This window comes from Kogia breviceps, chromosome 3 (genome assembly GCF_026419965.1).
Source record: "Kogia breviceps isolate mKogBre1 chromosome 3, mKogBre1 haplotype 1, whole genome shotgun sequence".
NCBI lineage: Eukaryota > Metazoa > Chordata > Mammalia > Artiodactyla > Physeteridae > Kogia > Kogia breviceps.
The window spans coordinates 3,292,426-3,311,852 of record NC_081312.1 but is presented as its reverse complement, the minus strand read 5'-3'; the positions used below and the strand labels follow the sequence as shown (position 1 = coordinate 3,311,852).

Below are 19,427 nucleotides of genomic sequence, written 5' to 3'. Positions count from 1 at the left end.
ATCAGCTATACATATACATCTATCCCCATATCTCCTCCCTCTTGCGTCTCCCTCCCACCCTCCCTATCCCACCCCCTAGGTGGTCACAGAGCACCGAGCTGATCTCCCTGTGCTATGCGGCTGCTTCCCACTCGCTATCTCTTTTACGTTTGGTAGTGTATATATAAGTCCATGCCACTCTCTCACTTCATCCCAGCTTACCCTTCCCCCTCCCCGTGTCCTCGAGTCCATTCTCTACGTCTGCGTCTTTATTTCTGTCCTGCCCCTAGGTTCTTCAGAACCATTTTTTTTTTAGATTCCATATATATGTGTTAGGATACGGTATTTGTTTTTGTCTTTCTGACTTACCTCACTCTGTATGACAGTCTCTAGGTCCATCCACCTCACTACAAATAACTCAGTTTCGTTTCCTTTTATGGCTGAAAAGAATTACATCGTGGGTTCAGTTTTGAGATCATGGAAAAAGCAAAACTAACTGCCGTACTAACGTAAAGCTAAACCGATGTAAAAGTAGACCCCCAGGTGCTTTAGATTTGACACTGTACCATCACCCACAAAAGAGATGCCTGTTTCTCACCTTTTTTCCTACCTCTGTCAATGACGTCTCACCCCGCCTGTCGCCCAGCTGTGTGTTCCAGAGCCGTCTGGCCCTTTCCCTGCCCACAATGATTCCATTTGCTTCTCTCGCTGCCTCTCTGGCCAGGCCTGTGTTCTTCCCCCAGAGCAGGGGTCACACACTCTCTCTGCAAAGGGCCAGGTGCCAACTGGGCCCCGGCACGGCTACCCAGCTCTGCCGCTGTGGCGCGAGAGCAGCGTTGCCACGAGCAGGCACGGCCGTGGGGCTGACGCTCCGCCTGCAGAGGCTGCGCTGCAGGGTTTGACGGGCTGGCTGTGGTTTGCTACCCCTCCTTTAGACTCTTTTTGTTAGAAGAGTCCAGTCTGCTCCCCTCTGGAAGGCTCTGTGAAGACCACTCTGAGCCTGTGGGTGTCCTGTTGGCCCTGCCCCACCCCTAGAAGTTGGAGGAGAAGCTCAGAGGTGTGAGGGCCCCTTGCAGTCCCGTGGGAGCCGGAGCTAGACTCCGTCGCGAGTGTTGCGACTCCCGGGGGCTGGGCCGCGCCGTCGCGCCCCACCAGCACAACAGTTATCTTCTGAGGTTAAATCGCGGAGGACGAACGTCCCGAAGAGCAAAGAGATTTGACTTTTTTTCCAAAAGGCTAATGCTCGGCTCGCGAAGCGAGGAGGCAGAACCATGGCCATCACACCTCGCCACTACCTAGACTTCATCAATCACTACGCCGACCTGTTCCACGAGAAGCGGAGTGAGCTGGAGGAGCAGCAGATGCACCTGAACGTCGGGCTGAGGAAGATCAAAGAGACGGTGGACCAGGTGTGCCGCGGCCCGAGCCGCGCTTTCTGGGGTGGGGCTGGGGGGCCTCTTAACTTGAAGGTGGTTGCTGCGTGTCTTCCATTTCCCTGACGGGGTTTGTGTTCCTCAGGTAGAAGAGCTGCGTCGGGACCTCAGGATAAAGAGCCAAGAGCTGGAGGTGAAGAATGCAGCGGCCAACGACAAGCTGAAAAAGATGGTGAAGGACCAGCAAGAAGCCGAGAAGAAAAAGGTGCTTCTTTGTGTTTTGGGAAGAACCGTGGCCTGCGTGGGCCGGGCATTCTCCGTCTCTCAGGAGGGAGGAGGGAGTTTAGCGTGAGATGGGTTTTTAGGGTTGAATGGGTCTGTGGTGGGGGCCGGGTGGGTGTGTGCGCCTGCCTGTCTGTCTGTCTGTCCCGGGCGGCATGAGGAGTGCCATTTTAGGGCTCAGCAAATTAACCGGTGCTTACCCCAGAGCTGAGCCGTCCTTCCTCTCTAGGTCATGAGCCAAGAAATTCAGGAACAGCTGCATAAGCAGCAGGAGGTCATCGCAGACAAACAGATGAGCGTCAAGGAAGACCTTGACAAGGTGGAGCCAGCTGTCATCGAGGCCCAGAATGGTGTGTGCACGCTGTCACAGGTCTGGCTCTCTGGCGAGGGTGGACAGATCAGGGGGCAGCATGGCCTTCCCCCAGAGGTCCTGGTTATGTACGTTTCCAAAAGCGTCATTGATAAGTCCCTGAAGCCTTTTCTAAATACGTGAGACTGTCTTCATCTCTTAAAGCAAAGTTTCCGTAAAGCTAGTTTGTTTTCACCATCGTGAAACCCTTTTCATAAGAGAAAATTGACAAAATAAGCTTTTTGTCAGTACATTTTTAAAAATCTGGTGATAATTTCATAACTATGCTATTTGCAAATCTCTGGCTTGAATTTCATCCAGAAATATCGTAAAGTAGGCAGTGTTGCTCTTATTTATAATTATTAGAGTGTCCTGGTCATGGCCAGCAATGGCTAATTTAATTATCTGTAGCACTCCCCCGTCCTTCCTTTTCCACCCCACGTACCGGGGAAATGCTGCAGGAGGAGCGCAGTGACCCGGCATCCCGTCTTGGTCTGCAGACTGCCTGGTACCTAGGCGTGGCCTTAACCCTGGGCCCCTTCCTGCCCATCGGCCTTTAACTTACTTCAAATAACTTTTCACATTACACCACAAGAGGAATTAAAATGCACCATAGATTTTCATTGAGAGTTGTACTTAGATGAGAATTTAATTTAGCTCTCACCTTCCGAAGAATTAGTTTAAAAAAGTGCTTTGGGCCTTCCCTGGTGGCGCAGTGGCCGAGAGTCCGCCTGCCGATGCAGGGGACACGGGTTCGTGCCCCTGTCCGGGAAGATCCCACGTGCCGCGGAGCGGCTGGGCCCGTGAGCCGTGGCCGCTGAGCCTGCGCGTCCGGAGCCTGTGCTCCGCAACGGGAGAGGCCACAACAGTGAGAGGCCCGCGTACCGCAAAAACAAACAAAAAAAACCAATAAAATAAATGAACAATTTTGCTTTTTTTAAAAAATACTTAAATCTTTATAGAGGTAAAGGAATTAATGAGGACTTGTGAGACATTTTTAAAGATGCTATCCTTTTATCCTTTATCCTTTTTACAGAGTGTTGCGATTTAGGCTTAGTACAGTAAGATCTCTGTCGTTCTTTTGGCCACTTCAGCTATTCCAGAGGGTTTTAAGACAGAACATCCCACATTCACTTGGGTCTTCTGCACACTTATCCCTTTTCTGGTGAGAGTCAAAGTGTCTGGCTGTGCTCTGGTCCCCTTCTCACCGTGTCCTTCCCACCCCACCCTCTTGCGCTCCCGCCACGCCCAGCTGTGAAGTCCATAAAGAAGCAGCACCTGGTGGAGGTGCGGTCCATGGCCAACCCGCCTGCCGCCGTGAAGCTGGCGCTCGAGTCTATCTGCCTGCTGCTGGGGGAGAGCACGACGGACTGGAAGCAGATTCGCTCCATCATCATGAGGGAGAACTTCATCCCCACCATTGTGAACTTCTCAGCCGAGGAGATCAGGTGGGCGGCACCGGCGGGGGAGACCGTTGTGGTGGCTCGCGGTCCTCGTGCTGGCTTGGGGCCTCGCGCCTCTGGCTTAGCGTACACAGACGGTAACGTCGGCTCATCAGTTGCACAAACGCCTTTGCAGGCCATTTCCACTCAAACTAGTCAGGTTTCCTCTCCCCGTTCCTGACAGTAGTTCCCTGAGCCCTTTACCTCTGAGAGCCGAATACTGTTCCATCCCCACAAGCGGCTATGAGCGCAGAGCTGGCCCTGAGCCTGTCTCCCGTCGGGGAACGGAAGGGGCGGGAAGGAGAGCGTCCCTCTCGGCAGCAGTGGCCTCGTCGCCTGAGAGCTGGGGTCAGCTGGCTCGTCCTCAGTGGTCACTGCAGTGACATACGGGAGCTGGCTCTAGTCGTTACGTTTCGCTTTCCTGAAAACTCTTCTGTACTTTTTACCCTGCACATGCTCAGAAACGCAGTTCCTCTTTTGCAGTGACGCCATAAGGGAGAAGATGAAGAAGAACTACATGTCCAATCCTAGTTACAATTATGAAATCGTCAATCGGGCCTCCCTGGCCTGCGGGCCGATGGTTAAGTGGGCCATCGCACAGGTAATCGGCCTGGCTGGGAACCCCTGTGCGAGGGGGCCTTGTGTCCGGTCCCTCTCGAAAACAATCCATGTGCCCTCCGCAGCTTAACTATGCCGACATGTTAAAGCGAGTGGAGCCGCTGCGCAACGAGCTGCAGAAGCTGGAGGATGACGCCAAGGACAACCAGCAGAAAGCCAACGAGGTGGAGCAGATGATCCGCGACCTGGAGGCCAGCATCGCGCGCTACAAGGAGGAGTACGCGGTCCTCATCTCCGAGGCCCAGGCCATCAAGGCGGACCTGGCTGCCGTGGAAGCCAAAGTAAGGGGGTCGTCGCGAGCGCGCGCTCACTGCCGCGCCCCTGAGGCGCTGCCTTTCGGGCTCCCTCGCCGTGCTCGCTGGCCTCTCCGGGGAAGCGCTCAGAGAGACAGATGACAACACGGGCTGCTCGTACCGCGGTCATCCGGGGAGTTAGCTCTTTCACGGCCGCGGGGGTCCTGGTGCCTGTTTCCTGTGCGTTTACTGAGTGGCGTTAAGTGGATGCCCGCCGGGCACTCGGAAGCCGGGGCATTCCTCTCCCCCGCGGCCGGCTCCAAACCCGTCTGTTCTCCCGCCTTGGGCTTCATAAGTGGCGTCACCGAGGGCCTCCTTGTCAGGGCCTCCCGCCCTCTGCTTGTCCCTTCTGCTGTGGCCCCCGTTGCTCTCGCCCACACTCCTCTGGGTCCTCGAAATAGGCGCTTTAGCCTCCCGCCTCTGGTGCCTCTTCCCTCCGGGTCAACTTTCCCCTGGAGGTTCCTTCCACCTGCTTCCTGCCCGCGTGTCTGTTCACACGCAAGTCTCAAGGCTGACACTTAATCCTCTACACTCATCTTACGCCCCCAGATTCTGAGGCTCGCGCCGTCCTCAGTTGTGGCCGATCTGGGTCCCGACCTCCTTCGGGATCTGAGCCATCAGTGTGCTTATCTCTCCAGCCCCCCAGACCCTGCTTTCACTTCTCAGTATAAAGCCTGTTTGGTTTTCTCTCTAGGTAAACCGGAGCACTGCTCTTCTCAAGAGCTTGTCTGCTGAACGGGAACGATGGGAAAAAACAAGTGAAACTTTCAAGAACCAGATGTCCACCATCGCCGGCGACTGTCTCCTGTCAGCTGCGTTTATCGCTTACGCGGGTTACTTTGACCAGCAGATGCGCCAGAACTTGTTTACCACCTGGTCCCATCACTTACAGCAAGCCAACATCCAGGTAACCGTCCTAGGGAATTTCAAAAAGGTGGGAGCCAAAATGAGGGTCAGTAAGCTGTCACCATCTCCACTGGGAAGCCGTGCCTGTCTGCGTCCTGAAGAAAAGGATCCGTAACTGCTGTCCCTCTCAGTTCCGCACAGATATCGCAAGGACGGAGTATCTGTCCAACGCTGACGAGCGTCTCCGCTGGCAGGCCAGCTCCCTACCTGCAGACGACCTGTGCACGGAGAACGCCATCATGCTGAAACGCTTCAATAGGTACGTGCTTGTGCGCAGCAAGGGCACGGGTTAGAAGTCTTCGTGTGCAGTGCTCCCCTTTTCATTTTTTTTCAAAACACACCTGTAGAAGAGGTGGATAGGACATTGGGAGGGTCCGCATGCTCACCTCTGATGGTGGGCTGTGCACGGTGCCCTTTTTCTTACGTTGTGACTATCCAAACTGTCCTACAAGGAGTGGTTCTCATGTAACCTTTTTTTTTTTTTTTTTTTTTTTTTAAAAAATAAATTTATTTATTTATTTTTGGCTGCATGGGGTCTTCGTTGCTGCCTGCGGGCTTTCTCTAGTTGAGGTGAGCAGGGGCTACTCTTGGTTGCGGCGCGTGGGCTTCTCATGGTGGTGGCTTTTCTTGTTGCGGAGCACGGGCTCTAGGCGCATGGGCTTCAGTAGTTGTGGCACGCAGGCTCAGTAGTTGTGGCGCACGGGCTTAGTTGCTCTGCGGCACGTGGGATCTTCCCGGACCAGGGCTTGAACCCGTGTCCCCTGCATCGGCAGACGGATTCTTAACTGCTGCGCCAGCAGGGAAGCCTCATGTAACCTTTTGAAATGGCTGGGCCTGGCTGTGTATTGGGCGAAAATCAAAACAGACCCTCTTGGGAATTGCCTGGCGTTCCAGTGGTTGGGACTCGGCGCTTTCACTGCCAGGGGTGTGGGTTCCATCCCTGGTTGGGGAATTAAGATCCCCCAAGCCATGCAGTGTGGCCAGAAAGCAAAAACAAAAAGCAGACTGTCTCTTAAAATATTACAAGAATTGGAAGTGTTTAGCTAGAGAGAGAGTTACGGGAAGCGGCTCCCTGATTTTGGTTTAAGGAGGGGCCAGAGTAAGAGGAGGAACAGGCTGCAGCCAAGGGGGGCCTCACAGTGCAGTTCAAGGACTGACCCTCCTCTGTGACAACTCCCAAACCCGGCCGCGCCGGGTTTTCTTTGTTTCAAAGCGCTGGTTCCCAGAGCCCTGTTGAACCGCATCTGCACCTCTCGGAACCTTTGAACCCTTGCTGCACGCCACTGTCCCCAGGGCACAGAGGAACCAACCCTCAGGTCTCACAAGTGGCGCAGGGTCTCGCCAGGGGGCACTGGCGGGAACGTCCATCAGTTGTGGCATCTGTGAGGGGTCTGTGCAGGGGCTGCATTTGTCTTACATGGGGTGTCCCAAAGCCCAGCACTCGTGAAGAATGACGCACCTCAGAACATTCACAGGACAGAGTGTGTCCTACCAGAGGCCCGGAAATGCCTCTGACATCCCTCGTTGGGGCCAGTGAACAGGTCACCATGCGTCCCCCCGGTGGGAGGCCGGGGGCCCTTGCAGACCCGGCCCTTCGTCCAGAGCCCGCGTGTGAGGGTGCTTCCGGCAGGCCACAGTGTGGGGTGGTGTGCCCCCCCGGGGACACACGTGTGTCTGTCTGTGAACACGTAAACCTCCTTTGTGTACGTGGACCAGAAACTGGTGACCAGGGAGGAGGGGGGAGGGGCGCTTCTCACCACTTGCCCTTTCATAGCTTCTGAACTTTGCACAATTATGTGTGTGTGTATTATGTTTTTAAAATGTTTTTGTCAAGCGGCTGTGTGACCCTGGACAAACGATGTTTGCCTCTCTGCGCCCCTTTTTCCTCCTTTGTGACATGGACGTGAGGCTAACACCTATCTTGTAGGTGAAGAGGGTCCTGGGCAGCATAAACTCTTCACAGCCGTCAGCTCGTGGGGCTGCAGCCGCAGTGGTGTTGATACCTGCCCTCCAGGAGGCGGCCCTGAGAGGGGCAGCAGTAAATTCCACAGAGAACAGTCATCCTAGTGCAGTATGCTTGGACTTCTTAGAGAAGCACCTGTCTGTCCCAGAAAGAAAAGAAGCTTTAACTACAGCCCTTCTTAGCAGAGTCTGTGGTTTAGTTACCTCCGCACCATAGGAGTTCTTCAAAAAGATGATTTTAGCATTAAGCCTTAGGTCACGTTGGTCTCGGCTGATAAACCTGCAGCCCGCAGCCGAGTGTGGGACGGCCTTCCCGTCGTCTTGGCGGGCTCTGCCCACCACGTCCTCGTGCTTCCTGTGGCCTCTAACCTCCTTCTCTGGGGCCCGTCCTCAGGTATCCGCTCATCATCGACCCCTCGGGACAGGCCACAGAGTTCATCATGAACGAGTATAAGGACCGGAAGATCACGCGGACCAGCTTTCTGGACGACGCCTTCAGGAAGAACCTGGAGAGCGCGCTGAGGTTCGGCAACCCCCTTCTGGTCCAGGTGCGTGTGCATTTCAGCTCTGCGGACCCTGCTTCCCAGAGGGAAGGCCTTGAGGGCCGCACTTAGGGTTTTGCAAATGCAGCTGATGTGACTCACGTGATCCGTGCCAGCTGTTGAACTTCGCCAGACGTCATTTGGAAGCCAGGTTAGGGGATTACCCGATGGCCCAGTGGTTAGGACTCGGCGTTTTCACGGCCGAGGGTCCGGGTTCAACATCTGGTCAGGGAACTACCATCTCACAAGGCTAAGAGCTAGAGCTGTAAAAAATCCAGCAGAAGCCGTGTTTGCACTTAAATTCTAGTTGGTCTAGATCGTCACCACCCACCGGGACGGCGACGGAAACGTTCTTGAGCCTGTGCTGAGCTGCGCGGTGGCCCCCCTGCTGAGCAGCACTTCACGGGCCAGCGTGACAAGGGACTGAACTTTTAATGTTGTTCAAGTAGCCACGTGTGCCCAACGGCCATGTATTGGGCAGCGCGGGTCTAAATAGCTCGGTGGCTTCCGGGGAGGTGTATTTATCTGGAGTAGGAAGTCAGTTGTGTGGGTGAAAATAAACACTGTAAACCACCCCGTCAGTAACACCTCACATGTACACACGTAGGACGTGGAGAGCTACGATCCAGTTCTGAATCCAGTTTTGAACCGTGAAGTCCGGCGAACAGGGGGGAGAGTGCTAATCACCCTTGGTGACCAGGACATAGACCTGTCACCATCCTTTGTCATCTTCCTCTCCACCCGGGATCCCACGGTAAGGGACGGGGCCCTCCTCCGTGAAGACAGGGCGGCATTAGGTGAGGCCGCGGATGTGTCACAAAGTTGCCTGGTCCGTCGCCCCTTTTGGCAGGTCGAGTTCCCACCTGACCTCTGTTCCCGGGTTACTTTCGTCAACTTCACCGTCACCCGTAGCAGTTTGCAGAGCCAGTGTCTCAATGAAGTTCTCAAGGCGGAAAGACCTGACGTGGATGAAAAACGTTCCGATCTCCTGAAACTCCAAGGTACGTCTCTGGATCCATGGTTCTCGGTGCAGGTCGGGGGCCTGGACTTTCACAGGACGAGGGTGCGCCAGGCTTGCGTCGGGCGCGTCACAGAGCGCTCCTTGGAAAGAACGTGAAGTCCTGTAGTGAACTCTGGTCTCCTCATTTAAGGGGAATTTCAGCTGCGCTTACGTCAGCTAGAAAAGTCTCTGCTACAAGCTCTGAATGAGGTGAAAGGGCGCATTTTGGATGACGACACGATCATAACGACCCTGGAGAACCTCAAGAAAGAGGCCGCCGAGGTGACGAGGAAAGTCGAGGAGACGGACATTGTGATGCAGGAGGTGGAGACTGTGTCCCAGCAGTACCTGCCACTGTCCACCGCCTGCAGCAGCATCTACTTCACCATGGAGTCACTGAAGCAGGTGAGCGGGGGCCGCGCCCGGCCGGGGCTCCCGCCCCGCGTGCACAGGCGCTAACGGCCACCTCCACCACTTCCAGATACACTTCCTGTACCAGTACTCCCTGCAGTTCTTCCTGGACATCTACCACAACGTCCTGTATGAGAACCCAAACCTGAAGGGCGTCACCGACCACACGCAGCGCCTCTCCACCATCACCAAGGACCTCTTCCAGGTACGGCGCGTGCCGGCCGTCCCGGGGTGCTTGCATGCACGCGTGCGTGTGCGCGTGTGTGTAGTGGGGGGCTCGGGAGTAGTTCTCCAGGATCGGCAGTGCTTCCTGCGTTCGGCTCCAGGTGGCGTTTAACCGGGTAGCTCGAGGCATGCTGCACCAGGACCACATCACCTTCGCCATGCTGCTGGCGAGAATCAAACTGAAGGGCACCGTCGGGTAAGTCGGCCGCCCCGCCTCACTTTGCACCAGAGAACGTCGTCATTTTGCAGCCTGCCTGCTAGCATTTTCTGGTGGGATGAGCTGTCTTTCTTCTTTAAGCCATCATTGCTCTTTTAGTGACAGTAGAAGTGAATCTGAGAGCGCCCAGCTGACTGTTGCCCCCTTCCCAGGGAGCCCACCTACGATGCCGAGTTCCAGCACTTCCTGAGGGGGAAGGAGATCGTCCTGAACGCTGGCTCGACGCCCAAGATCCAGGGTCTGACGGTGGAGCAGGCCGAGGCGGCCGTGCAGCTGAGCTGCCTGCCCGCATTTAGGGATCTGATTGCGAAGGTTCAGGCAGACGAGGTAAGTGTCTTGTGAACGCTCCCGGGGGAAGCTGGCCTTGCTCCCAGGGAGTCTCACGTGTCGTGTAACAGCCAGAACGTCGGGTGGTGTTTTCTCACGTCAGACATCTGACACGTTGGTCCCGACCCCTCTGCCCAGAGGTGGGCTCTGCTCCATGGCGACACTTCCACTGTTGTCCCCACAGCAATTTGGCATCTGGCTGGACAGCAGCTCCCCAGAGCAGACGGTGCCATACCTCTGGAGCGAGGAAAGCCCTGCAAGTAAGCCCCACGAGGCCCGCCCCGTTGTTTTCATTCTGGACCGGAGTGTAAAACTGGGCTTTGCCGCTCAAACGCAGGGACACTCCCCAAAGATAAAAAGCCATTGATTCCTGAGATAAGTACTTCGGTGTTAAAACTTCAGAGACGGCTTAGGCGTGAGAAAGTGAAAAACTCCCAATTCCTGTTGCAACTCGTGCTTAAAAGGCCAAAAGAGAAATAGATCAGAAGGTCCTTGCCCAACATCGGGGGGAAACCGGCTGGTTTCGAGCGTGTTATGCGAGACTCTGGACCAGATAGGCCCCACGATGGCGAGGAAGAAAAGGGTGATGTCCAGTGCAGCTGCAGCTCAGTCGTGGGCTGTAGGGTGTCCACGATCTTAGACGTTCCTGAGACTCTTCGGGGCCCTCCACAAAGGGGTGTGATGTGGTTAGTCGTTTAGCATCAGTAACCGCTCACCACCCACAGACCCAGGCATAGGTCTTGTCACAGCTCTTCCCAGAGGGCTCAGTGACAGCATGGAGGTGGTGGCAGTTCTCAGGCAGAGAGGACAGAACGGGCGTCGTGGTGTCTGGGGTGTTTGAGCGGAGTCTCGGACACTGAGTGTTTGCAGAGCGAGAGCTGGTGGCAAGAGAGGTCCAGGCAGGAGAATGTCCCAAAGTCTGTGCTGTCACCAACCCCCAGCCCTTCCCACGGCCCCGTTTCAGCTCCCATCGGGCAAGCCATCCACCGGCTGCTCTTGATCCAGGCCTTCCGCCCCGACCGCCTGCTGGCCATGGCGCACATGTTTGTCTCCACAAACCTCGGGGATTCCTTCATGTCCGTCATGGAGCAGCCGCTCGACCTGACCCACATCGTGGACACGGAGGTACGCTGTGGCCCGCGGACTCTGAACCGGCCCGCCTTCACGAGCCCCTCCACAGGGCTCTCCTCCCGCGGCGGGTGTGCCGTCGGGCGGGGTGCGCTCTCACCCAGCTCCGACTCTGATCTGCAGGTAAAGCCAAACACCCCTGTCCTCATGTGCTCGGTGCCCGGTTACGATGCCAGCGGGCACGTGGAGGACCTCGCAGCCGAGCAGAACACACAGATCACGTCCATTGCCATTGGTAAGGGTGCTTGGTCAGTTCCACGGGGGGCACCCCAGACTTCAAGGTGGGTGGGCGTTGAAGTCCAGGTCTGCGTGCTGATGCTAAGCTTTCTGGTACCAGGCTCGGCAGAAGGCTTTAACCAAGCAGATAAGGCAATAAATACAGCCGTGAAGTCGGGCAGGTAGGCCTGTTTGGTTTTGCTTTACGAGGCCCGAGTGCCCAAGGACTCAGGCCGGAAAGGTGAGGTGCGGCTGTGGCCTTCTCCCTGCCCCGCAGGTGGGTGATGCTGAAGAACGTGCACCTGGCCCCGGGCTGGCTGATGCAGCTGGAGAAGAAGCTGCACTCGCTGCAGCCGCACGCCTGCTTCCGGCTCTTCCTCACCATGGAGATTAACCCCAAGGTGGGTGGCACGGAGGGCGCGAGGCGGTGTGCTCGGCGCTGGTTTGGCACCTCTGTGTCCGTGTGCGTGTGTGTGTGAGCTGAAACGCACGTGGCAGCCGCGGTCACGGGTGCCGTGTCTTGCTCAGGTGCCTGTGAACCTGCTCCGGGCGGGCCGCATCTTCGTGTTCGAGCCGCCCCCGGGCGTGAAGGCCAACATGCTGAGGACGTTCAGCAGCATCCCCGTGTCCCGGATGTGCAAGGTGAGCGCGGGGCTCGGGGTCCAGCTAGAGGGTAGCGGCCGTGCAGACTCGGTCCGGGCACCGGGAGGAGACGGGGCTTGGCTCGCGGGCAGGAGAGCACTGTGGCAGGAGGGGCGCAGCGGTTCTGTGTTTCTTAAGTGCTGTTTCCTTTTGTGCCTTAATCCATCTTTTCTACCGTTTTTAGAAACTTGTCCTCTCCTATGTAATTTTCTGTTGGCTAAATGACAGCCTAGTTGGGAGTACATCTTTATTAATAGAAAAATTGGCATAGTTTTCTCCTAACAACAATATTCGTGTTAATTACTAAGATCACAGTGGTTCCAACGTTAGTACGTGGAAAGCTTTTTTTTTTTTTTTCCTTCGGTACACGGGCCTCTCACTGCTGTGGCCTCTCCGATTGCAGAGCACAGGCTCTGGACGCGCAGGCTCAGCGGCCACGGCTCACGGGCCCAGCCGCTCCGCGGCATGTGGGACCTTCCCGGACCGGGGCGCGAACCCGTGTCCCCTGCATCGGCAGGCGGACTCCCAACCACTGCGCCACCAGGGAAGCCCAGGAAAGCTCTTTTTAAGACTTTGATTCCGACAGGATCTGCACTATTTTCTTAGATAGAGAGGGGGCTGTGTTCTGGTGATTCTCTCCTTGCTAACTTCCCCACCTAGTCTCCCAATGAGCGTGCTCGCTTGTACTTCCTGCTGGCCTGGTTCCACGCCATCATCCAAGAACGCTTACGATACGCACCCCTGGGCTGGTCGAAGAAGTATGAATTCGGGGAGTCTGACCTGCGGTCGGCCTGTGACACAGTGGACACTTGGCTGGACGACACGGCCAAGGCAAGTGTGGACTGTGCCGTGAAAGGGGGGACTCGTGCACAGGTGGCTGCCTGCCGGGAGTGGGGGGGAGGAGGAGCCTCCACCCCCGTGGCCAGCCTCTCCCCCACCCCCCAGGGCAGGCAGAACATCTCGCCAGACAAGATCCCCTGGTCTGCCCTCAAGACCTTGATGGCCCAGTCCATCTACGGCGGGCGGGTGGACAATGAGTTTGACCAGCGTCTGCTCAACACTTTCCTGGAGCGCCTCTTCACCACCAAGAGTTTCGACAGTGAATTCAAGCTGGCCTGCAAGGTCGACGGGCACAAAGACATCCAAATGCCAGACGGCATCAGGTGTGCGCCCGCCCCCGGGACCCCCAGGGGAGGCGCCGGGCGCCTCTGGCCTGCGCGTGATGGTACTAACAGCGGCTGCTTTTCCAGGCGAGAGGAGTTCATGCAGTGGGTGGAGCTGCTCCCCGACACCCAGACCCCCTCCTGGCTGGGCCTGCCCAACAACGCTGAGAAGGTCCTCCTCACCACCCAGGGTGGGTACCCAGCTCTCCTCCTCCCCCAGGCCACACCGCCCCTCCTCCACTCCCAGGGAGGCAGGGAAAATCATCCGCTCCCGCTGGTGTCTTTCCTGCAGTACGGGCTCCGTTCTGGGGAAAAGGCTCAATAGCCGCGTACGTGGAGTTGGGAAACTGCATTTAGGTTTTTGTCTTAGATTCAGAAGTAATTTCATTTTTTCTCCTGTTCAGTTTTTTTAAACTCTTGGCATTAAGTGACATTTTAAATCTTTTAGTCTCTTTTTGGAATATACTTTTTTAGAACTTTAAGACTATTTAAGAAATCATCTAACCCAGTGGTTCTCAAAGTGTGGTCCCCAGACCAACAACTTCAGCCTCCCCTGCAAATTTAGACATGCAGGTCCTCGGGCCCCACGCCAGTGAATCAGAACTGGGCTTGCTGGGGCCCGGCGTCTGTGTTTTTTTTTTTTTTTTTAGATGTTGGGGTGGGAGTTTATTAATTAATTTATTTATTTTTGCTGTGTTGGGTCTTCGTTTCTGTGCCAGGGCTTTCTCTAGTTGTGACTAGCGGGGGCCACTCGTAATCACGGTGCGCGGGCCTCTCACTATCGCGGCCTCTCTTGTTGCGGAGCACAGGCTCCAGACGCGCAGGCTCAGCGGCCATGGCTCACGGGCCTAGTTGCTCCGCGGCATGTGGGATCTTCCCAGACCAGGGCTCGAACCCATGTCCCCTGCACTGGCAGGCAGATTCTCAACCACTGCGCCACCAGGGAAGCCCCCCCAGCATCTGTTTTGATAAGCCCCTCGGTCGCTGAGACACTCAGGTTTGAGAACTGCTCACCTGAGCCAGGCTTTCCTTTATGGGAAACAGGCCCAGAAGATGGGTGATTTGCCCAAACTCACACCCTGGTTGATAGGACAGACCCCAACAGTTCACCTCAGGCCCGCGATTCAGCTCTGTAAAGAGAAGAACCCCTAGCCATGGGGCCTGCTTTCTGACCGACAACGACCTCGAACGCGTGCCTCTCGCTGGGGGAGGCGGGAGGTGGCAGGCCCCACAGGTGACCCAAAGGGAGGCCGGGCTGGCCAGCAGGGAAGCAGAGAAGGGCTTGAGGCCTGGGTGCTGGGCAAGTCTCGGGGGAGCGGTGGGGGCGGGGCCTTGTCTCGTACGGCAGCGTGTACTGAGATCACTTAGTGGGTTAACACCTGTGCTGCCTGCTGGGACCGGCGCCGGGTCCCCCTCAACGCTGTAGTGAGCGTTATCTGAGCCCCGTGTCACGCCGGAGCTGACGGTGGCCCAGGTGGTGTGGCCCACGTGGAGGCCGCGAGGTCTGAGCCACAGGGGCCTGGCTTGCGGGGGCAGCTGAGCCCTGTCCTCCAGCCCAGCCTCCAGGTGACAGCGCTGCTCGGGAACCGGTGGACTTGGAGCGCCCCACTCGGGTCAGGGACCCGCAGGCAGAGGCAGAGGCCAGAGCCTGCGGGAGGCCGCCACACGGCTCAGCACGGTCCCAGCCGGAAGTGGTCATGCGTTAGCAGCCCAGGTGGCCTCCCCGCCTGGCGCGCCCCAGAGCCCACCCCCTGACGACAGTGCATGCGCGAGCCTAGGAGAGGCCTCTGGTGTTTGCACTCGGCCACTGGAGCAGCCCCAGCAGTCGGGACTTGACCTGGTAGTGCTGTTTCTTCGGTCGTTGCCACCTTACCTTTCTAAGAGCCAGGCCATCCTCCATGCTTTAGGACAGGGGCCCGCGTGGTACCTTGCAGGGCTCACAGTCACACCTGTGTAGATAAACGCATTGTGCGGCCTTCACCTTCAAGTCCCTTTCCCTCTGCTCTCCTGTGCACTCTCTCCCTGCGGCCCAGGCGTGGACATGATCAGTAAAATGCTGAAGATGCAGATGCTGGAGGACGAGGACGACCTGGCCTATGCAGAGACGGAGAAGAAGACGAGGCCGGACTCCACGTCCGACGGGCGCCCCGCCTGGATGCGGACGCTGCACACCACTGCCTCCAACTGGCTGCATCTCATTCCTCAGACGCTGAGCCACCTCAAACGCACGGTGGAGAACATCAAGGTGGCCGGCCCTTCCTCCCGCCGAGTCCTTGGGCTTGGGGGGTCGCAGCGAGTGGGACCGGGCGGGTCGAGCCGAGCTCAGTGTCGTCTCGGAGCGCACGCACGCCTGGGCCGGGCTGGAGGGAGCGCCCCTGGGATGCAGGTGGCCCGTCTTCCACGAGGAGGTAAACGACTCCCAAGGAAGCGGCAGCAGCCGTTCTCCTTCTTTACGGAATTGTCCAGAGCTGCCATCGGTCAGGCAGGCCCACAGCTTCACGCGAGGTCTAGTGCAGGGTCGAGCTGGGGTGACACTGAATGATACGGGGAGGGCTGTGAAACCGGGGCTCCCTGAGGCCGAGTTACTCTGGTTCTGTTTTCTGCTGAGAAACCTCTTCCCAGACGCCCCCCCCTTCACTCTGGCCTCTGTCCCAACCCCTTTAGGATCCTCTGTTCAGATTCTTTGAGAGAGAGGTGAAGATGGGCGCCAAGTTACTCCAGGACGTCCGCCAGGATCTCGCCGACGTGGTGCAGGTGTGCGAGGGCAAGAAGAAGCAGACCAACTACCTGCGCACACTCATCAACGAGCTGGTGAAAGGTGCGCCCGCGGCGCCGCTGGGGCGTCGGTGCTCCCGGGAGCCCCTCGGGGTGGGGGCGACAGGTCCCGGCTGGGCCTCGCCCACACTTCCCTCGGGGCAGCTCCATGCCCGCACCTGGGAGCTGACTTCGAAACGCCCGAGGAGTTCTTTTCCTTTTATGCTGGTTCACTGAACACTGAACAGAATCTCTACTCACTTCTGCAGTCCTTAGGGAGGACCAGGACGGGGGGAAAGCAGGGCTGCTGGAGTCCAAAGGCACAGGGACCCCCGGGGTTTCCGTCGGCCCCGAGAGCCCCCGCGGCGGGGCCGTTGTGCTCCTCCAGACGCGTCCTGTGGGTCACCGGGGCGGCGCGGGGCACGTGCGGCGGGGACGGTGGCCCGTGCGGGGCGTGGGGTGCGCCGGGGAGGCCGTCGGCGCTGACGCCAGGCTGGGGCTCCTCGCCTGCAGGAATCCTGCCCCGGAGCTGGTCCCACTACACGGTCCCCGCCGGCATGACCGTCATCCAGTGGGTCTCCGACTTCAGCGAGAGGATCAAACAGCTGCAGAGCATCTCGCTGGCGGCTGCCTCTGGTGGCGCCAAGGAGCTAAAGGTGACGGCCGCTCGTGGGGAGGGTCCCCGGGGAGGCTCGGCAGCTGGCCGGGTGCCGGCACTCAGGGGCCCAGTGGGGCCGGCTCTCAGCTGGGGCTGCTTCTTCCCACAGAACATCCACGTCTGCCTGGGCGGCCTGTTTGTGCCCGAGGCGTACATCACTGCCACCAGGCAGTACGTGGCCCAGGCCAACAGCTGGTCCCTGGAGGAGCTCTGCCTGGAGGTGAACGTCACCACCTCGCAGAGCACCACGCTGGACGCCTGCAGCTTTGGCGTCACGGGTGAGTGGGGGCCACTCCGGCCGGCCGGGCTTCTCTTCTCTCTCGGGTTCCCCTCCCCCGTCCCCGGGCCTGCAGCTCGGCCATCGCCCCCTCGCGGGCCGCCTGCTGGTGGTTCCCACGCGAACGTGTTAAGTTAGAGCCCAGGCCCGTGGCCGCGCAGCTCGCGCTCCCCTCGGGGGGGTCCTGACCGCCCGTCCCCCCCACAGGGTTGAAGCTCCAGGGGGCCACGTGCAGCAACAACAAGCTCTCGCTCTCCAACGCCATCTCCACCGTCCTCCCCCTGACGCAGCTGCGCTGGCTCAAGCAGACAAACGCAGAGAAAAAGGCTAACGTGGTGAGTGGCTCCTTTCCGCCCTCTGTGGTCAGGGAGACTCTGAGGACGCCCACCGGGCGCCAGGGTGACGTCCCTGCCCTCTTCCGGCCGCGAGTCCCCGCGTCACGGGAGGAACCGTCCCTTCCCTCTCGCGTGAAGCCCCTGCCCCATGGCCCCCTTTCCCCGCAGGTGACCCTTCCCGTCTACCTGAACTTCACCCGAGCAGACCTCATCTTCACCGTGGACTTTGAAATCGCGACCAAGGAGGACCCGCGCAGCTTCTATGAGCGCGGCGTCGCCGTTCTCTGCACCGAGTGAGCCTCGCCTTTTCTAGCGCCCCTTTCTGTAACAGTAAAATTAATATTTAACGTTTATTCATTATTAGGATGTGTGGAAGGTACAGACTTGTCAAAGGAAAGTTGTTGGTATAAGGCTGGAAGAAGCCGAAAGAAACCAGATGGCTGGGAGGCGGAAACAGGGTGGGTACAGGCACGTGGTTTTGAGGGCTGCAGCGTGGCTTGTTTTATGAAATAAAACACTAAGCATGAGCCGGCTCCAGCCTCTTGTCTCAGCTCCGGCTCCCGTGGACACCCTGGACCCTTCACAACACAGAGGCGGCCCCGTTCCTAGGAGAGCGCTGGCACATGTCCCGTGTCCCGTCACCGGGAACCCGTGGCCCAGGTGGACACCCTCGTCCCGCCTCCTCTCTGGCGCCTTCGTTCCCATGACCCTAGGGTGGCGGCTGGAAGAGGCGGGCGTGCTGTCCTGCAAAGCAGGTTTCTGGCCTGTGCGGGGCCTTGCAAGAGCTCCTGGGGCACCGGGCCGCTGGCCCCGCCGTGACCCCAGCCGTCCTGCCGCGGTCTGCCTGTGAGCCAAGCTCGGCCCGAGCGCGGTGACGGCCTGAGGCCCGACTGGACGCCCTGGCCCTGCCCACACCCTCCCAGCCCCAGCGGCCTCCGCGGGGCGGCCTGGCACCTCAGAGCCGGAGCCACCTCCCACCTGGCTCCGGACGGGCCCTCTGGCGTCCCCGGGTGGCCTGAGGAAGTCCAGAGCGGTATCGGACTGAAGGTTGGGGCCCATCTTACGTGTTTTTCTCTGAACCAATAAATGAGGCTTTTTAGCTTTTCTTCAGTCACCGGGAGTATTTAACGGTGCCACAGGCTCTCACCCGAGCACCGCTAATGCCCGGGAGAGCCCCGGGAGGCCCACCGTGGGTGCCTGGCCCTGCCTGACCCTTCCTCGCCCCCCTCCCCCACACCCCATTTACAGGGAAGGGTCTTGAGCACAGATGCTGGGTGGTGCCAGGCAGGGATTCCAGGGCACAGGGGAAGGAATGCCATCCTAGAAACCCTAAGGCCTGGCGGGGGTGGAGGGCTCCAACTGCCAGACCCTCGTCCCCATGTGTCCTGGAGGTGGGGGCATGGCACTGCACGCCCAGGACTGAGGCTCCCCGTCGGGGTTCCCTGGGGCCCCTACTTCCTGCCCCCCAGCCTCACCCCTGTGGAAGTTCCGTCCGTGGGGCCCGAGGAGGGACCCCACATCAGACCACCCCTCACCTGCCATCGGAGGTTCAGGCTAGATAGCAGGCAGAGCTGGCAGAAAGGGGGACCAGGGGCTTCCCTGGCGGCGTGGCGGTTAAGAAGCCGCCCGCCAACACAGGGGACACAGGGTCCATCCCTGGTCCGGGAAGATGACACATGCCGCGGAGCAACTAAGCCCGTGCGCCACAACTACTGAGCCTGCGCTCTAGAGCCCGCGAGCCACAGCTACTGAGCCCGCGAGCCACAACTACTGAAGCCCACACGCCACAATTACTGAAGCCCACGCACCTAGAGCCCATGCTCTGCAACAAGAGAAGCCACCACAATGAGAAGCCCGTGCACTGCAACGGAGAGTAGCCCCCGCTCGCCGCAACTAGAGAAAAGCCCGCGTGCAGCAATGAAGACCCGTTGCCGGCCGTGAGGACTAGCAAACAATCAGGTCCATCCACATGGCCAGATGTGTGCGCACCTCCCTCTCCACTGACCCACGGCCTCAGTCACCCACACAGAGGGACCCGAGGCCTGAGTCCTTTCCCTTGGGTGGTGAAAACTCCCAAGAGGGCTCATTTCCCCTTTAGAGCCAACACTGTTACTCGTTCCAGAAGGCAAAAATGAATACAAACACCTTAATCTAGAGGCAACCGAAATCATTCCAGATTCAGAAACTGGTCAGAACACAACATTGTAAAGCAACCATACTCCAATAAAAATTAATTTAAGGGCTTCCCTGGTGGCGCAGTGGTTGAGAATCCGCCTGCCGATGCGGGAGACACGGGTTTGTGCCCCGGCCCGGGAAGATCCCACATGC

General features: G+C 58.3%; 1 protein-coding gene across 1 annotated transcript in view; it reads left to right on the top strand.

Annotated features, from left to right (window-relative positions):
- DYNC1H1 (dynein cytoplasmic 1 heavy chain 1) overlaps nucleotides 1-17,626 on the top strand; it is a 67,520-nt gene extending 49,894 nt beyond the window's left edge. Inside the window, exons 49-78 of the mRNA XM_067027727.1 lie at nucleotides 1,215-1,388; nucleotides 1,498-1,617; nucleotides 1,864-1,984; nucleotides 3,236-3,431; nucleotides 3,909-4,026; nucleotides 4,109-4,324; nucleotides 5,031-5,243; nucleotides 5,374-5,501; nucleotides 7,599-7,752; nucleotides 8,354-8,500; nucleotides 8,597-8,747; nucleotides 8,898-9,151; nucleotides 9,228-9,362; nucleotides 9,484-9,578; nucleotides 9,752-9,926; nucleotides 10,111-10,186; nucleotides 10,891-11,051; nucleotides 11,178-11,289; nucleotides 11,392-11,452; nucleotides 11,548-11,671; nucleotides 11,799-11,912; nucleotides 12,573-12,743; nucleotides 12,858-13,075; nucleotides 13,163-13,266; nucleotides 15,109-15,320; nucleotides 15,740-15,893; nucleotides 16,343-16,485; nucleotides 16,597-16,765; nucleotides 16,972-17,099; nucleotides 17,268-17,626. Coding sequence (XP_066883828.1) covers nucleotides 1,215-1,388; nucleotides 1,498-1,617; nucleotides 1,864-1,984; nucleotides 3,236-3,431; nucleotides 3,909-4,026; nucleotides 4,109-4,324; nucleotides 5,031-5,243; nucleotides 5,374-5,501; nucleotides 7,599-7,752; nucleotides 8,354-8,500; nucleotides 8,597-8,747; nucleotides 8,898-9,151; nucleotides 9,228-9,362; nucleotides 9,484-9,578; nucleotides 9,752-9,926; nucleotides 10,111-10,186; nucleotides 10,891-11,051; nucleotides 11,178-11,289; nucleotides 11,392-11,452; nucleotides 11,548-11,671; nucleotides 11,799-11,912; nucleotides 12,573-12,743; nucleotides 12,858-13,075; nucleotides 13,163-13,266; nucleotides 15,109-15,320; nucleotides 15,740-15,893; nucleotides 16,343-16,485; nucleotides 16,597-16,765; nucleotides 16,972-17,099; nucleotides 17,268-17,396 — 4,473 coding nt within the window. The 3' untranslated portion in view covers nucleotides 17,397-17,626. The remainder of the gene's footprint in view (nucleotides 1-1,214; nucleotides 1,389-1,497; nucleotides 1,618-1,863; nucleotides 1,985-3,235; nucleotides 3,432-3,908; nucleotides 4,027-4,108; nucleotides 4,325-5,030; nucleotides 5,244-5,373; nucleotides 5,502-7,598; nucleotides 7,753-8,353; nucleotides 8,501-8,596; nucleotides 8,748-8,897; nucleotides 9,152-9,227; nucleotides 9,363-9,483; nucleotides 9,579-9,751; nucleotides 9,927-10,110; nucleotides 10,187-10,890; nucleotides 11,052-11,177; nucleotides 11,290-11,391; nucleotides 11,453-11,547; nucleotides 11,672-11,798; nucleotides 11,913-12,572; nucleotides 12,744-12,857; nucleotides 13,076-13,162; nucleotides 13,267-15,108; nucleotides 15,321-15,739; nucleotides 15,894-16,342; nucleotides 16,486-16,596; nucleotides 16,766-16,971; nucleotides 17,100-17,267) is intronic.
- Nucleotides 17,627-19,427: the final 1,801 nt, after the last annotated feature.